Source organism: Nilaparvata lugens, chromosome 3, assembly GCF_014356525.2.
Source record: "Nilaparvata lugens isolate BPH chromosome 3, ASM1435652v1, whole genome shotgun sequence".
In the NCBI taxonomy this organism is placed as follows: domain Eukaryota; kingdom Metazoa; phylum Arthropoda; class Insecta; order Hemiptera; family Delphacidae; genus Nilaparvata; species Nilaparvata lugens.
Window position 1 is genome coordinate 26,485,084 of NC_052506.1, and position 16,307 is coordinate 26,501,390.

Here is a 16,307-nt window from a genome sequence, read left to right on the forward strand (position 1 = left end):
TGAATATTTTCTAAACGGTTTGAGATATCGATGTGCGGTTTTCGCCATTCATTGTTTCTTGATATTCCCTATCGAAATAATGTATCGCATGACAACCTTCCTATTAAAAAAAAAAATGAAGTTGCATTTAATATGGCGGACCAGATTTTTAAAGTCATAGTAAGCCGCGTTTACACCGGAGTTGGCAATAAAAAATTGCCGATTTCGATTGCAGACGCTAGTTGCCGATGGAAGTCTGCAACTTGTACTTGCAACCTGGGCACATAGTTTGTTTTTAGGTCTGCAACCTGCAACTGCAACTAAACTTTACAGTATGTAGAAAATCAGACAGTATGTAGAATGTCGAGTGCTGAAGAGGTTGTTCTTGCTGCGGCAGCGTGTGTTATTTTATCAAAATGTAGAAAACCGAGAAGATACTGGGTTCGACCTTCATTGCAGGCACGAGCAAAGTATAGCGGCAGCGATCTTTTAAATGATTTAAATCGAGATGATACAGATCCTTTGACGGGAGAATTGAGATGCGATGGCAGTGTAAGAAACTTTTTAAGAATGTCAAGTGACGATTTTGAAAGTTTAATTGTTGGTATTGGACACATAATTAGTAAACAGGATACTAACTACAGGAAAGCAATTCCAGTGCGAGAAAGATTGGCTATTACATTGCGCTTTTTGGCGAGTGGCGACTCTTATACTAGTATCAGTTATTTGTTTAAAGTTTCCAAAAGTGCGATATCTATTTTAGTGCCAGAGATTTGTGAGGCTGTTATAGGTTTCCTGAAGGATAACATACAGGTGAGCAAAGAAAGAAAATTACTAAATATTGTTATTTTTAGATTCCTTTTATTTGTTTACGTTGTGCACTGAGTTGAATAAATCTAGACAAAAGTTAATTGTTAATAAATCTAGACAAAAAAAGTTGCAACCTGGTAGTGACTTGTTAATAAAATATGAACACAAAGTTAAGTTAATGTTCCAAAGTAACACAATTCATAAAATTAGAAATAATGTATACATCAAAAAAACTCCAAATCAAACAAAGAAACTCTATAGCTTAAGAAATATATAGCTTAGCTTGAGTAATGTATAGCTTAGCTTACATTATAGCTTACATTGCACTAGCACAAACAACAACCAAACAACAAAACACAACAAGTCACGACGACTAGCCTGCTTGAACTGAGGAACTGACGCAGCGCGACCACGTGGAGCCAACAGGCGGGAGGGGAAGCGGGGTAGTTGCAGACTCAAGTTGCAACTCAAGTTAGCGCTGCAACTCGCATTGCCAACCGGGGTTGGCAACCGCCTTTGATCTTTACCGACTCCGGTCGGAAAACCAAATTTCGATTGCCAACTCGCAAAATCGGTCTCCAACTACGGTTGGCAATGCGAGTTGCAGTTGTTTTAATGCGTGCAACTCAAAATTGCCGATAAATGTCGGCAATCATTGGTTGCCAACTCCGGTGTAAACGCGGCTTAAAGTAGTATTTTCAATTTGAGTAGGATCCTCGGTCACAACCACCTTGGAATCACATTTTTTATGAGATACTAAGTCGTTCTCATACTTTTTCTCTCTTTTCTGCTTTGAATAGTATTCATTAATGGTGTGAATATCTTCGAAACGGGTTTGATATAAATATGCAGTTTTCGCCATTCATTTTTCCTTGAAATTCTGTATCGAAATCATGTATTGCATGACCACCTTCCTATTTGAAAAAATAAAATTGCATTCAACATGGCGGATCCAAGATGGTGGACCAGATTTTCAAAGTCATAGTAAAGTAGTAATTTCAATTTGAGTAGGATCCCCAATCACACCCACCGTCAAATTACCTTTTAGATATTGAGCCGTTCTTGGACTTTTCACCCACCCTGCATATTGTAACGAAGGAAATGGTTCACAAGACATCAGAAGCGGTTACAATAAAACATATTCTATTCAAATTTATACGTATCCTAAATAAACCAGGCGATTTCAGGGCGCGCTGAGGGGATTGCTGGTGTAGAACCCATTGTATTCCACCAGTGAGTTCTTCATTTTGGACATTAAGCTGGTGAGTTCGCATTTTTGACTTCCTGTTATTGTGAATAGCTATTAGGCATTAGCTTTCTTTCTTTCTTCATCTTTTGACGTGTCTTTGTGGCTTGTGATCACATTATGGATCTAAAATACTAAAAGACACAAATGTATATGTGTACGTATCTAAATGTCTTCGCTTCCAACCACCCTACCTTTACCGCTCCACATGTTCCGACACATTTGAATACAGGCATTTATTCTTTATTCATTTATTTTTAACATCATCAAGAAAGTTGCATTACTTTTCAACTCTCCAACACTCTCAGCTACCTTCACCGCTCTAGCTCCTACCTTTACTTTCGCCGCCCCAATATTTTTTGACCCTAATGCAAAGGTGGGAGCACTGAAAGAGCACTGTTCTAATGGAAATCAGCCCTAGTGGTTGGGGAAATCCTAGTAGATAGGAATTCAGCCCTATTCCTAGATAGAGGTACACCTATTCAATCTCATTCATTCACTCGTTCAATTTGTGAATGGTCTCTATGACATCTTAATTGCTTCCTCCCTACATCGACAGACCAACACTAACCACAAATCACGATCAACTGCATGAGATTGTGTCAATAAGTGGAAAATAATGACAGGATCTGCTAGGTTCTGAAGATGATCAGTAGCAATGCAAGGTGGGGCTGCACAGGAGTGTCAGCATTCCCCACAAGCAACATCAATACTTCCCATTTAACCAATGCTGACAGTATGAAGTGAATCTCCCCATAAGTATTTGGCTCACGCAATACAATAGCCGTTTCACCTCTCTTCAGTTTCCAAGCAATTAGCATTTTTTCATCATCAACAAACGTCTAGGCGTTACTAAAGGCCTTAGGAATGCCTCCCACATGATAGCTGAACAAAGTGTTGTACTTACGCCCGAAAACGTTTCAATATATGAAAAGAATATCAAAAGGTTAATCTATTGCGATAAGATATAGTTAAGTGAAGACATATAAGGCAACCTGCTCTGTCTGTTCTAGTTTACCTATTTTATACCGTATTCAGGCAAAAATGTTCTTCTACTCAATATTAAAAAATTAATGACTAAACCCAGTTTCAATGAACATCGATGGAGAAGGGACTCTCCAAGGACAAAAAACTGAATCATTTGAATCAAGTTATGAACAACTTTCTTGGTCTCACGAAAATGTCCCCAAATATTAAACTTGCTTCTATTTGCTTCAACTATAATCCAAGTTTCTTTTATTTTGTGCGGACAAGTCTAAAAACTTCCACATTAACAGATCGAGAATTTGGAAACTTGCTCGTGGAATTTATAGAATTTGAACACTGCAAAAATGTACCCGACTCTCAAACAACTGAGATCATGATGAACTGAGACCCTCCTCTTGTGTTAGGTCACATTCCCTTTATCAGCAAACTCCAATTTGCTACTACCATGAGGCAAAATTACTACTTTCCAATTAGTGAGATTGTGAGTAGCATTTTCTTCATCATACTAAAGCTTGTGGAAGTTAATCAATGAAAGAGCAATGATTTTATCGTCAATGTGACATCCAACAAGAGTTTAGAAATAGAGAATTCAGAATAGAGAATTCAACCAATCACAAACAAATCAATCAATTAGATAGCAGCTATTCTGACATCATGACACCAGCCAATTGGAGTTGAATAAGAAAGAAGCCAATGTTGACCAATCACAAGCTAACCAAAAGGAGAGAGCGATTTTTTATCAAGATAACAATCAATGGAAGCTAAGAGTAAATTTAACCTGAATTATCGAGGCTCTATTGAGGCAATTCAAGTTCAAAAGATTCATGAAAACGTTTCATTTCCTGGAGAGCAAAAAGCTCATGTCACGCTTATACACAATAAAACGGGAGGATCTCTTGCTTTCTCTAAGGAACAGGAGCTTCCCACAACTATTTCCAAAAATAATTTCTGTGTCGCATTGAACCAGAGCTTCTGTCAATAAAAAACTAATAGGATAGCTTTGTGAACGGAAATCTTCTGTGGTTTCTGATGGTGTTTTTGGTGAGATATAGTTATATATTTATCCATAATGATACACTGGAATATTGTCTATAAAAATCACGAAGATGACTCCATAGGTGTTGAAACATATTTGTAACTTTTTAATGAATTCGTGATATTTTTTAAACAATATTCCAGTGTTTTATTATCTTCTATGGTATTTAATATGGAAAAGATAAATGCTTTCTCAATAATTATTATTCTTTGAACAGAACACCAGGATAGCAGTAACAATTCAAAAAATAGCATTACAATGAACCATAGAAGAACTATATATTGAGATTGTTTCTTTAGGATAGAACTTTGCCGATTTTCCACAATTCAGTGAGAAAAAATTAGAATATATAAAACTATCAACAAGTAAACAGGAAATGTTAAAGTCATGTGGCTGTTATCACAGAAAAGATCTTGGATGCATCATTGAACGTGTTGCCTTCAAGGAGACTCGTGAGAAAAGTGAATCGCCATAATTATACTCCGCTTTCGGAAAGTGGAACAAGGTTGGAATTTAGGGTGGGAGAGAGGCGAGAGGAAACAAGTGCAGTGAACTTTAGTGTGATGAGCTGATTAACAAGTGAAAGTTCATAATGGCACGGCCCTTCCTTATAAAGGACTAAGGTGACATTTAGTCATTAGACATTTATTAGTCTGCAGGCTAAGACGATCAGCCAGAACAGGACTGAACCTGATTCGAATGCTTACTATGGCGACCATCAATCTGAATTCATTCACATATTTTGAAGATGCGAAAATAATGAAATACATGGAAATGAAGAGAATATGATGCTCTATGAGCTCATGATTATCATGAATTTTTTCAATCAATCGTTAAAAAGTTATAAGGCCAAAAATATGGAAAAATTGGAGCCGGAAGGGTTTCTCTTCAAAATGTGACACTTTCAAGAGCTCATATCTAGAAAACTATGACAGATATGAAAAAAATGTTAAAACTGAAACGAAACTTGTAGGCCAATTTGTAAGCTTTAATTTTGTATTGGATAACAATTACCAAACGACGCATATTGTTCGAGATATATGAAAAACTAATATGGTACATTCAAATTGGCACCCCCTTAGCACACTGGATAGGGGTGAGCACTTTTGATATATTTACACCCTAACTATCCTGAAAAGAGCTGCGGGGTCACAGTGTGTCAATTGTGTGTCACAATCACGGGGCCAATTGTGTTCCAAACTTTTCCCTCTATACCTTCTTTGCATTCGTTACCTGGACTAATTCCCTTTTTTTTTCTGAACTGCAGATAGAATTATCCTGGAGAATGTTTTTAATTCTTGTAATTTGTATAGGGAGTAGTGCTAGCGTTTGAACATGATTATAATCATTATACTGAAGCAAGTTTCTCCATTATCTAATAATTGTACTAAAATTTGAAATTTCATATTGCAACATCTTGCACTAGAATGGGAATCTTAGGAATCAATGGGTAACTTGAAAAGTAGGATAATTAAACAAACTATATGTTTGTTGCCATCTATGAGCAATTACGAGCATGATATTTATTATTAATATGAAACTAGAATAATCATTATTCAATGTTGTTTTGGTGTTAGGTTTTTTGAAATAAGATGAAACATTCATGGAAGTTAGAAAGGAGTGGAAAATGTTAAGTTAAAAAATGAAATGCCTTTAAAACATAGTGTTTTCCAGTTTTCCATATAAGAACTTATTCTGTTGCAACGTCTGTAGTAGTGGAGACTATTATAACTCGAAAATGATTAAATTGATGAGTTGTAACTCCTTTAACAGACTTGAAAGAAAGAACAGAACATTTAAAAATCCAGTTTATCAATACATAGTAAGTTTCAAATGCAACATAGCGTGAGTTTATTGCGGAGCTGCAGTCAACCAAACAAAAATTGCATTGACTATTGAATCAACTTGAGTGATGGTTGCAGAATGGAATTCTACTGCAGTTTTAATGATGATTGAAAAACTAATTTCTGATGAAAGATATGATGGTCGACTGACGTAGAGAACTATTTACAAGAACTTGTAGAGGTAATTACACGATAAGACTATAGAACAAATCATTCTACAATTCAATGGGGAAAAGTTCAGTCTGAGAAATTCTTGAAGTGAATAAAATGGAAAATCAGTTCATTTTTGATGCACTACATGAGAGTGTTCAGACATTTAATACATTTTGGGGGGTTTCAACTATAGACATAATTTTTAAGGAAATATAAATGTTACTTACTACTTAAACCTAAAAATGTCACAACTAGCATTTCCAATTGACCTTACTTTATCTTTCTAAACAATCCTACTTGTCAACGTAATTCTTGAAACCTTCAACAAATACAAATGGTACATTTATGCATTACTTCAAGAAGCCATTGAGAGAAGTTTACTCAATTCGCAGTATTCTGAAATTTCCATCAAGTTTGACAACACAATTTTTCAAACTCACATAGAGAAATACAACTGCAGGATTTCCAGTAGCACAGTGAACGATTTAAAGTTCTCCCCATTTTTCACTCAATTTGTATACTGCATTAATACTAACTTGTTGAAACAGTAACGACTAACGATTTAAAGTTCTCCCAATTTTTTACTAAATTTGAATACTGCATTCCAATTTCTGCTAACTTGTTGAGACGGTGATCGTCCCTAATCCCTCAACATAGAAAAGCTTTATAGTGAGGCAGTAGCCCTATAAAAAGCGATCCTCTAATTCTGTCATAACACACATTTCATTGAGCCGCCAACAAGTTGAACTTTATTGCGTGACTTGCCACGGACAATGGAGAGCGCTGACCTAGAAACTTCTCTCTTCGTCTCTTCTAAATATCCATCGGAACATCCATTACTATACTTCACATCACTTGCTATGCTTGCAAACATCCTAGAAGTCGAATGTTATACAACAGATTCCAAAATTTCAGATCTACAATATTACTAACACTAGATTTACAAGTAACAAATTAATAATATGAATAAAAGAACAACCTAATGAGTCATCTGTCAATACTAATATGATTCTGATAGCAATTTCATAATACAATGCGAATTAAAGGAATACTCATTTTGATAAAAATAAGAACATAATTCTTCAAACACATGAAAAATTTTAAGATGCATTGGAGAAGTAACCGTCTTTAAGTCCATCATCCTACTTGAAAATACAGGATCACTTGCTATTCCGCCCTTAAAAGAGTGGAGTATTAGAGTATTATTTATTTATCTATTTATTGACCGAGCGAAGTGAGGTCTAAGATTCAAGTCGACGGTTTGGCATCTCTCTTAATTTTTGAATGTTTATATGTTGCGCATTTACGGCGAAACGCGGAAATAGATTTTCATGAAATTTGACAGGTATGTTCCTTTTTTAATTGCGCGTCGACGTATATACAAGGTTTTTGGAAATTTTGCATTTCAAGGATAACATAAAAGAAAAAAGGAGCCTCCTTCATACGCAAATTTTAGAGTAAAAATCAGACTATAGAATTATTCATCATAAATCAGCTGACAAGTGATTACACAGATGTGTGGAGAAGCAAGTCTATTGCTGTATTTCCATAAGGTCTATATTTTCAATCAGGTACTTGTGGATGAGAATACTGCGTGAGGTCTACTGTTCACAGAACTACTAGTATACAAATACAATTCAGGTAAAAAACAACAGGGATTCGCCAAAAACTGTTATAAAATACAAGTTTATTTGACACTAGCCAGTAATTGAATCTACCTTCCAGGCTTTTATCAACCATCAACCCGAAACTGTCTAAGATAGTTACAGTATGTTGTAAGTTGCGTTGATACTTCAAAATTACTTTTATTGTTGAATTAATAATGAATAATGGAGATAATAGTTGAAAGGTTCAAATTTATAGTGACCCTTCAAGTATTGAACATCAATAGAAGCTGACACTATTCCTAGCAAATTTATGATGAATTTTTGATTAGTGACAACACTGTTCTGATCAATGAATTTATTATTAATTCAATCAAATTCAAATTCACGATCACGACTTCCATGCTTATTCATTGGTCGATAGACTGTAGTATATTTGACTAAATACAGCCATATTCATGGAGTAGAACTGGTTTGAGAGAAAATAGTTTCATTTGTTTGATGATCAAATAGTCTCAGTGAATCAGACCCTTGTTTTAAAATGACTAGAACCAATCAGTGGTGATGCCGTCATCACAACTTAGAGAGAAGTGTGTTCCGCTTCAAAGAGTAGGTTTCTTTCATATTCCAAATATTATAAACAGCTTCACATTGATTCTAAATCACGATTAAGTGGTTTTCATGGCATACATGTCCCAGTATGTGGAGTATAGATAGAATGTCTAGAAAGTAGGCCTAATGTAGAATGCAGAGAATGTAAATAACGAAATGTACAATGAAATATTTTCTGCAAAATTAATTAATTATTACGAATGTATCATGAAAATGTTGACTAATACAAGTATTTACTCATTGGTAATATATAATGTATGGGATGTTTCAATTTCCAATAGTGCGATATTTCCAATCATGTTATTGAATTCATTACATTGATAAGGATTAGGTAAGTTGATAGAGTAAATGTGCAGAAGAAAAACGGAGCAGTGTAGATAAGAGCTTGTCAATCAATGTAATAAATACTGAGCTGCAAAGAAGGAAAGCCCTCATGGAAAGCCAGTCCCGATACGAAACAGACGCTACACGGGTTTTGCGTTTACTTTCACTTTTTCTGGAACGGCACACAGTGAGAGTTGTGCCAGTTCAGCATCAAAGCAGACTTTTTCCATCGATAAATCCACATCAATCTTTATAAAAAATTATTACCGTATTTGAAACTTTACTGAAATACTATCAATCTACAGAGAATATACTTCAATCTATTGGTTATTCTTGAGCCTTGAGAGTAAGCTGTTGTTGAAACATTGAACTTACGAGTTCAATAATATATTTCATTTCATTTCTATCTTATTATATTATCAATTCATTCATTTGGAAAATAATTTCAAAAAAGGGTTGAAAACGTTTGCATTGCTTATTGATATTTTGGATGAGATTTTATTCAATTGTATAAAATTGAACCCTTTTCTGATTTTTTCCGAGGACATGTCATGTTTTGGCCAATCAGATAAAATAAATATTACAACTTGGAGCTTGGGATAGCAATTGCGTTACCAAATAAACCAATTCAGATTCAAATTGCTTTTTTCAGGAGTTGGACAATACATTTATATTATTCATTAGCCTATACATATTATCTGTAGAGTATGCTATAATAGTTCCTCACTCTGTAACTGTATGTTTTAACATAGAATAAACAATGTTGTGGATGATTCAGTCTAGATTCGTTATTCTAAATGAATTTCATTTATTGAGCTTCATGCGTGAGGTAGCAATTTCATTTGGGAATTGATACAACTCATTAAAATTTTATGACATTCAGTGGTAAGACTGCAAACATTGATCATGAGATCATCCTGTAATCATAATCAAGAAGATTGTGTGGATGATTCAATCTGACAGTGATATCAAGTTTAATCTTCTCTAATCTAAAACTGAACAATAAAATGAGGGAAATGACTAGCATGGTAACCTTGAAATAAATCTATCATCAGCCCTGATTTGTTTAGGGCTGCATTGGACGTAACTAAAGGCTTCAAAGCCAAGATGAACGAATATTTTCGACAGATAGCTAATGAATGGAGAGCAATTTGTAGATATAAAATGCATTGGGAACTGAATTATGTATGAAATTTGAATTATGATAACTGAATGAATCTACAATTTCCCAGCCATTCCCGAGCCCACGATAAACTTTCCAGGCCTTTTTCTCAAAATGATATGAATATCACCATATTTACAAAATTAGTTTGAACAGCGTCATTGTTTCTAGGTCTCAAACTATCTCTACTCATTTTTTGTGGAAAAAGTTTCAAATAGGTCTATGCCTATAGGTCTGCAATAGTTGTCAACCGAATAACAACTTGAATTTATGCAACAATAGAATAATTACAATATAGAAAATGATTAATTTATCATGCCATGGAACAGAGCAAAGAATGACAACAAAGAACAACAAGATCACAAAAAAAATAATTTCCATCATGGGTTCCATCTACAACGTTGATTATCATCAGATTCATATTGGAAACAGCACGCGCCTGACGTTCTGAAGAAACACTTCTCCCACTACTCTTTTCCTACAACTCTCTCGCGATTGGTCATTAATTTGTCGCACCGCATACTGCCTCCTGATTGGTCAATAGTTGATAGAGTCTTAGTTCCAAATTCTGCCGTCAGGTGGCAGTAGTAACTAGGGTGAAGTACAACTTTTTGACAGCAAGCATACTGGCTATGTCTACTTTCTTCTGATTGGTCGACAGTTATTCGGGACGTAGTTCCGAATCCAACCGGTAGATGGAAGCAGCTACTGGATCCTCTCATGTCCAAAATACGAGCTTTGCATTTCATACAGTAATGAAGGGTTACTTGAGTTTTATTTCTTTCGAAAGTAAGTATCATAAGTAACGAGGTCATCAAATAATCCGGGCCTCCCCTGCGTTGTACAGTCAGCGGAGGTGTAAGCTACACCACTGTTCCCAGAAAACACAATAAAAAATATCGTAAGCGTACATTGACGACTTCAATAACTACTTAACTTTATGGATTACTTCAATAAATCTCACTACACGACAAGTTAAATAAATACTCTTATCTCTTGTAACCTAAACTAGTACTAAGTAAGAAACATGACACAAACTAACTCAGTATTGAAATACGATGTTTGTTAGGTTTTCTGTTAAAAAAAATTATGGATGGCGAATAACCTCTTATCACTTCTGATAATTGGCATGAAACAAGAAACAGTCATGTGTATGCTGTAGGTCGGTGAATTGACAAGCTATGACATGTCATGAGGAAAATACATATAAGTGAAAGAATGCGTGAACTAAGTTAAATTTTCTGTTTCAAGCTTCAGAGACAAAGATAGTTCCAATAGTACCTGGTACCTTGATATCTGATAGTGGAGAATCATTGCACTTCTGCTCCTTGTGAGCACATGATTCAACTTGGTTTTGTTCAAGAACAATTCAATTTTGTTCTGAAATATCCTATTGTTCTCTATAAAACATGACACCATGTACAGGTTGTACAAAGAGCCTTCCTTGAATTTAGCAAATTCAATACGATCAAAGAAAAATTCCAAAAATGATAAGGGTTTTAGACAGGGTAAAGATTCTTTGGTGGAAATACATAACATTTTTAAATACATAAGGATAGGGAAGAATAACAATTTTATTAAATATTACAGTACTCAAGCATATAACACTGAACGACGACTGTACAATATTGATAAATATTACTTTGTAGATTACTACCACTATTATTTTAAAATGAATAATCTGAAGAGAAACTGAACAGTAGAGAATTAAATTGAATGTATAAAATTTAAACTCTAATAATTTATGGAACTACATGAATAGGTTGAAGACGATAACAAATATTTTCAAATTCATCTACATAGGCAACTTTTATCAAATTTTTGGCAAAATACAATTGATTGTTAATCTAAAAAAAGTAGGAGTGGTCAAGCATGAACAGCTACTTTTTTTCCACGACAAAAAAGCGAAACATATAGAATATTATTTGAAGCAATTCATAAAGGGATAATTACATAGAACTATTTCGTTGAGAATGAAAGATTAATTCATGTTGAATAAAATTTTGAAAACATGTTTCAATTGGATTGAATGAATTATCTTTCTGTTTTTCATTGTTTTTAAGAGATTTGTTCATATTCCAGAGAATATAATAATAGACATATATCCTCAAATTATAATTCATTGCTTGTAAAGACCAAATCAAGACAACTCATAGACTGCCGTTGATTCAACTCTATATTGTAACTGTTGTTATATTTATTATGCATCAGTGCAGTAATTTGAGGTTAGAGCAAAAGTCATTTGCGCGCCTTAAAGCTAATAACAGTTGGGGACTGACAATGCATTATTGTTAAGTTGAAATCTTTAAATTCTCTAGCCTTGATAACAGATTGAATTAAACTTTTTTAATGATTGTTAGAGGAATTTTACTCACGTGGTAGATGTCAAAATGCCTGAAAGGATAAGGCATAAGGCACAGCGAGTTAGGGGCTTGGGGCCAGACTGAGAGGCGCGTGTCCCTTATCGATTTCAAACACCCTCATTACAGGTTGGCCAACCAAAAAGTGTTGTAGATAAAACAAGGATGAACTAAGAATTTATGTTTAAAAAAGAGACATTATGTATGAATTAATACCTTTATTACTTATATTGACGAAATCTCTCATATATTAGACGTAAATGTCCAATTTATTTTACCTGAGTGCAATCAGCAGCTAATGATAAAAACACTGATAACAGCTCGTAGTCACTGATAACAGTTCAAAAGTTGAGTTCAAATCTCCAAAATGATGTGAGTGATAATGATAATGTTGATTCAAATTGATGTCTTTTTTACAAAAAGTGATGCATAATAATTGTGTTCTTTTATCTTGTACTAATTTAAATAGGTGCAATATTCCTCATCAGAATAAGATTGAAAGAACATTTACAACTTCAAAGAATATAGGCCTAGTTTGCCATTTTTCATAGAAAATCCTAGACAATACTATAGAGTCTATATGAGATATTTTAAAAAATAACATGAAAGAATTGTCCAGGCATACGGAGAATTCGAGTTCAAATTTGACTTGAAAAACATACACATTCATTTTTTTATTTATACAAAAATATTGAAATGTTAATTTCAAAGCTTGGAAGAAGTGTTAAAGCCTGATAAATAAGATTGGAATCATCAAGATTGTAGGAAATATTCATCTAATAAGTGTACATATTCGAAGTATTTTGCAATATACATTAAAAAAAAACGTTTCAAATGAAATAGTAATTATTAGATGTAAATTAACTTTTCGTACCAAATTCAAGTCTAACATCCGAACGAGAGACAACTTAGTACTGATGGAAAGGAACAGTTAAACTAATAAACTAGTCAACAATTTTCCATTTCACTAATTAATATATTCACCATAGAAGCCCTTCCAGCATAATAAGTAGATTAAATCATAGACCTTGGGTGTCAAGCGTTCAAGGATTTATGGGTGGATGAATAGAAGGCAAAGGTTGGTTAACGACAAGTTAACGACTCACAGAGAAAACATCACGCCACTATTTTTAATATTTAATCATGAAATAACTAATTAGAGAGTACATTCAAAATTCTAATTAAAAACTACCCAACGGTGAATAGAAGCTATTTAGTTAATCTCTTCAATAATCTACCCACAAGTAATGGCTCATTATGCAATACTGTAGATATGAAGATTATCTATATTGTTGAGTTTTTTATGGACTTTCTTAATTCGTCAAAGTTTAGTAAAATATATGGAAAATATATTGCTTGGCTTAATTATTGATTGATTTAATATGAATCAATATCAATTGATTTAATATAAATTGTTGATTGATTAATTCGCTAAGCTCGATCAATAAACAGAAGTCGAGGAAACCCAAGAATTTGAATTGACGACTGGACATTGAACTCTGCCAACCAATAAAATGCATCAAGAATAACAACCATCCAAACAACAAAATTATGAAAAAAGGATCAAATTCTAACATGATACAAATATTGAAGAATCAACTTGGCCTTATTCTTGATATTTGAGAGAGAAATGGTGTTCAGGATATAAAACCTCTGTTTCTTTCTCATCTCAACCATCATAAATCATGCAGTATCGTAGTACAAGTGATCATTTTTTAACTGCCGTATCACCATAGACGAATAGTATACCATACTCTCCATTTGGGAAGTCCGATCTCAAACGATGTTGAATCATGAATCGAATAATATTGGTATTTCATGCTATCCTTTCTCTATGTTATTACAGTACCTACATTGGATCTACTCTGTTAATTCAATTTCAATATTCTTCTTACAATTGTCTAAGATTTTTCGCAAGGTTCTCACAGAGTGATGAATTACCAGAAATAATGCTTACAAATTTGAAAAGATTGCAACCTTTTGTAGAAAAAACTTTAAAAACAAAGCTCCCAAATATGATACAAGCCAGCAAACATCCTTTGTTTTTCCATCCTTTAACCTTGATAGAGTATAAATGCCCCTATTGAAAAAAATGAAAGTGGCCATAACCCTCGCAACCTCTATCTTTTTCCATTAAAAAGCATACACTTTCCTTCAAAAGTATATAAGTAAAATGAGAAATTCACAAAAATAGAAAACAAAACAGATTTCTGGTCTCCCACGCATTTTTCAGCTCATATCCAAAGCCGCATAAATATTTAGGGGGTGGAGTCACATTGTCCGAGTATCATCACATCCACATCACTACCAAACTGGTTTTCATAACATATAACCGTATCGGGTTTGAGCTAAGAACACCATAGTACGATCCTCAAGCAGGCCTATATATAGTGATATTTGTAGTTATATATAAAGTACCTAATAGTGATATTTTTCAACTGTCTCTCTTGTCAGCATTGGTTGAACGAGAATCATCAATGATATTCTATAATGATGCTGACAGTTCCAAGTGAATCTCAAAAGACACATCACTGGTCTGAGGAGAACTTGACTACGATGAGAAAAAATCTATAAAAGAACAGACAACCAGATCGTTATAATCCACTACTCAAGGCCGCCTAGTATGACGCTAACTTTAACGTAGAACTTTAGATGAACTATTCAATTTTCAAAAGAAACAGTATGAATTTTCCGCATTGCACATTACAGAACTGGAAAAAATAGTTCATGAAGCTTCATATTTCTATCGATCAGTGCAGTTGATTCCAAATAAAATGATGGAGAGAAAAGTGGCTTACGAACTGCTAGCGTATATTATGGAATCCCTAAAGATAAGTACAGACTTATGCGCCACGAACACGCGCATTTCGCTTTTCATCAGCTAATGCTATGCTTATAATATATGTATCTTACTTACTGTTTCCGTAAAAATAATGCTGTGCAGATGAAAATCGAAATGCGCGTGTTCGTGACACATAAGTCTACGCAACCTTGATACAGATATAACTATAATACAGTACATGATACATTATAGTTCGGAAGTATACATGGTAAAATAAAGTGCACCAAAATATGAAATATACAAGTATAAAGTATAAATGATGGTAAGTATATTCTAGTTCTGAAATATCCTTGAATTTCGGTCAATAATAATTCTTAAATTCTAGCGAATAACGTACAAAAAATAGAAGCCTTGAATTCCGATCAAATTCTGTTATTCAATTCATGATATTAAACAAATCGTAATTAACAATATTAAACAACATACCATTTACTTCGTACCTATCTTTTATTCTGTAACTTTTTTAAATACTACCAGGTAACCCGTGCTCCCTCTAATTAGAAATTTGAGAGTATAGAGAATGGAGACCCCCTAAAGGGAGGTCCGAAAAAAGTCAGCAGTGTTTAGAATGATTACTGATAACATTTCTTTGGTTTTCTATTCAAGGGGAGTAACGGATGAATTTGTTCTAATTTGGGGGGGGGGGGGTTGGTGCTCACGCCTATTTCAAACAACTCATGAGAGCCAAGAGCCATAACATTAGAAAAAAGTTAAAAATAAGTTTTATCCCTCAAATGTATACAAGCATCACATAAAACGCGAATCTTACACTTGATGACATGACAGCGTGTCTGTTCAAATCTGTCAATTTTTATCAATACAAACTGATCTTTATCTCGCATATGAGCTTTCACTTCACAACTACAGCAACAGAGACAAGGTCTCACTTGATCATCAAAGAGCGCATTTGGATCAATTAGACGTCACTTGAAGTTCTAATTGGCATTAATGGAAGAGTTAATAACCATTTGGACGAAAAAAGAGATCCGCTTAGAAAAGGAAGGGGAATCAGCTGCAAAGCAGAAGGACACTCGTTTTATGCTATAAATAGAGTCGTTTCCCAACATCCAGAAGGGGAAGCCGGATACTAGACTGTTCAAAGCGGAACATCGAAACGTAAAGCGAGCTGGATCGGAAGAGGAGTTTGAACATTATTTTGACCAAGTGACGAATGAAATCTAGCGAATGTATGGTAAAACCTCAACTGACATACGGCCATCATAGTCACATGAATTTTCAGAGCTATTCTATTAATAAAATTCATTATTTTCTACACTTTTTATAGACTATTTCAATTGTAATCTGGTTCACTACTTCATTCAATAATGCTCAGTTGATAATATATTCT

The 16,307-nt window shown here is 34.1% G+C and overlaps 1 protein-coding gene across 6 annotated transcripts in view; it reads right to left on the minus strand.

Annotated features, from left to right (window-relative positions):
• LOC111047553 (calpain-A) overlaps positions 1-16,307 on the minus strand; it is a 67,764-nt gene that overhangs the window by 26,039 nt on the left and 25,418 nt on the right. Inside the window, exon 1 of one of the 6 annotated variants that reach the window (XM_039423428.1) lies at positions 12,133-12,197. The exons of the other annotated variants lie outside the window; for them this stretch is intronic. Within the exon in view, the coding sequence (XP_039279362.1) occupies positions 12,133-12,168 (36 nt within the window). The 5' untranslated portion in view covers positions 12,169-12,197. Of the gene's footprint in view, positions 1-12,132; positions 12,198-16,307 lie in introns of those variants that run through there. 6 annotated transcript variants of the gene reach the window in all.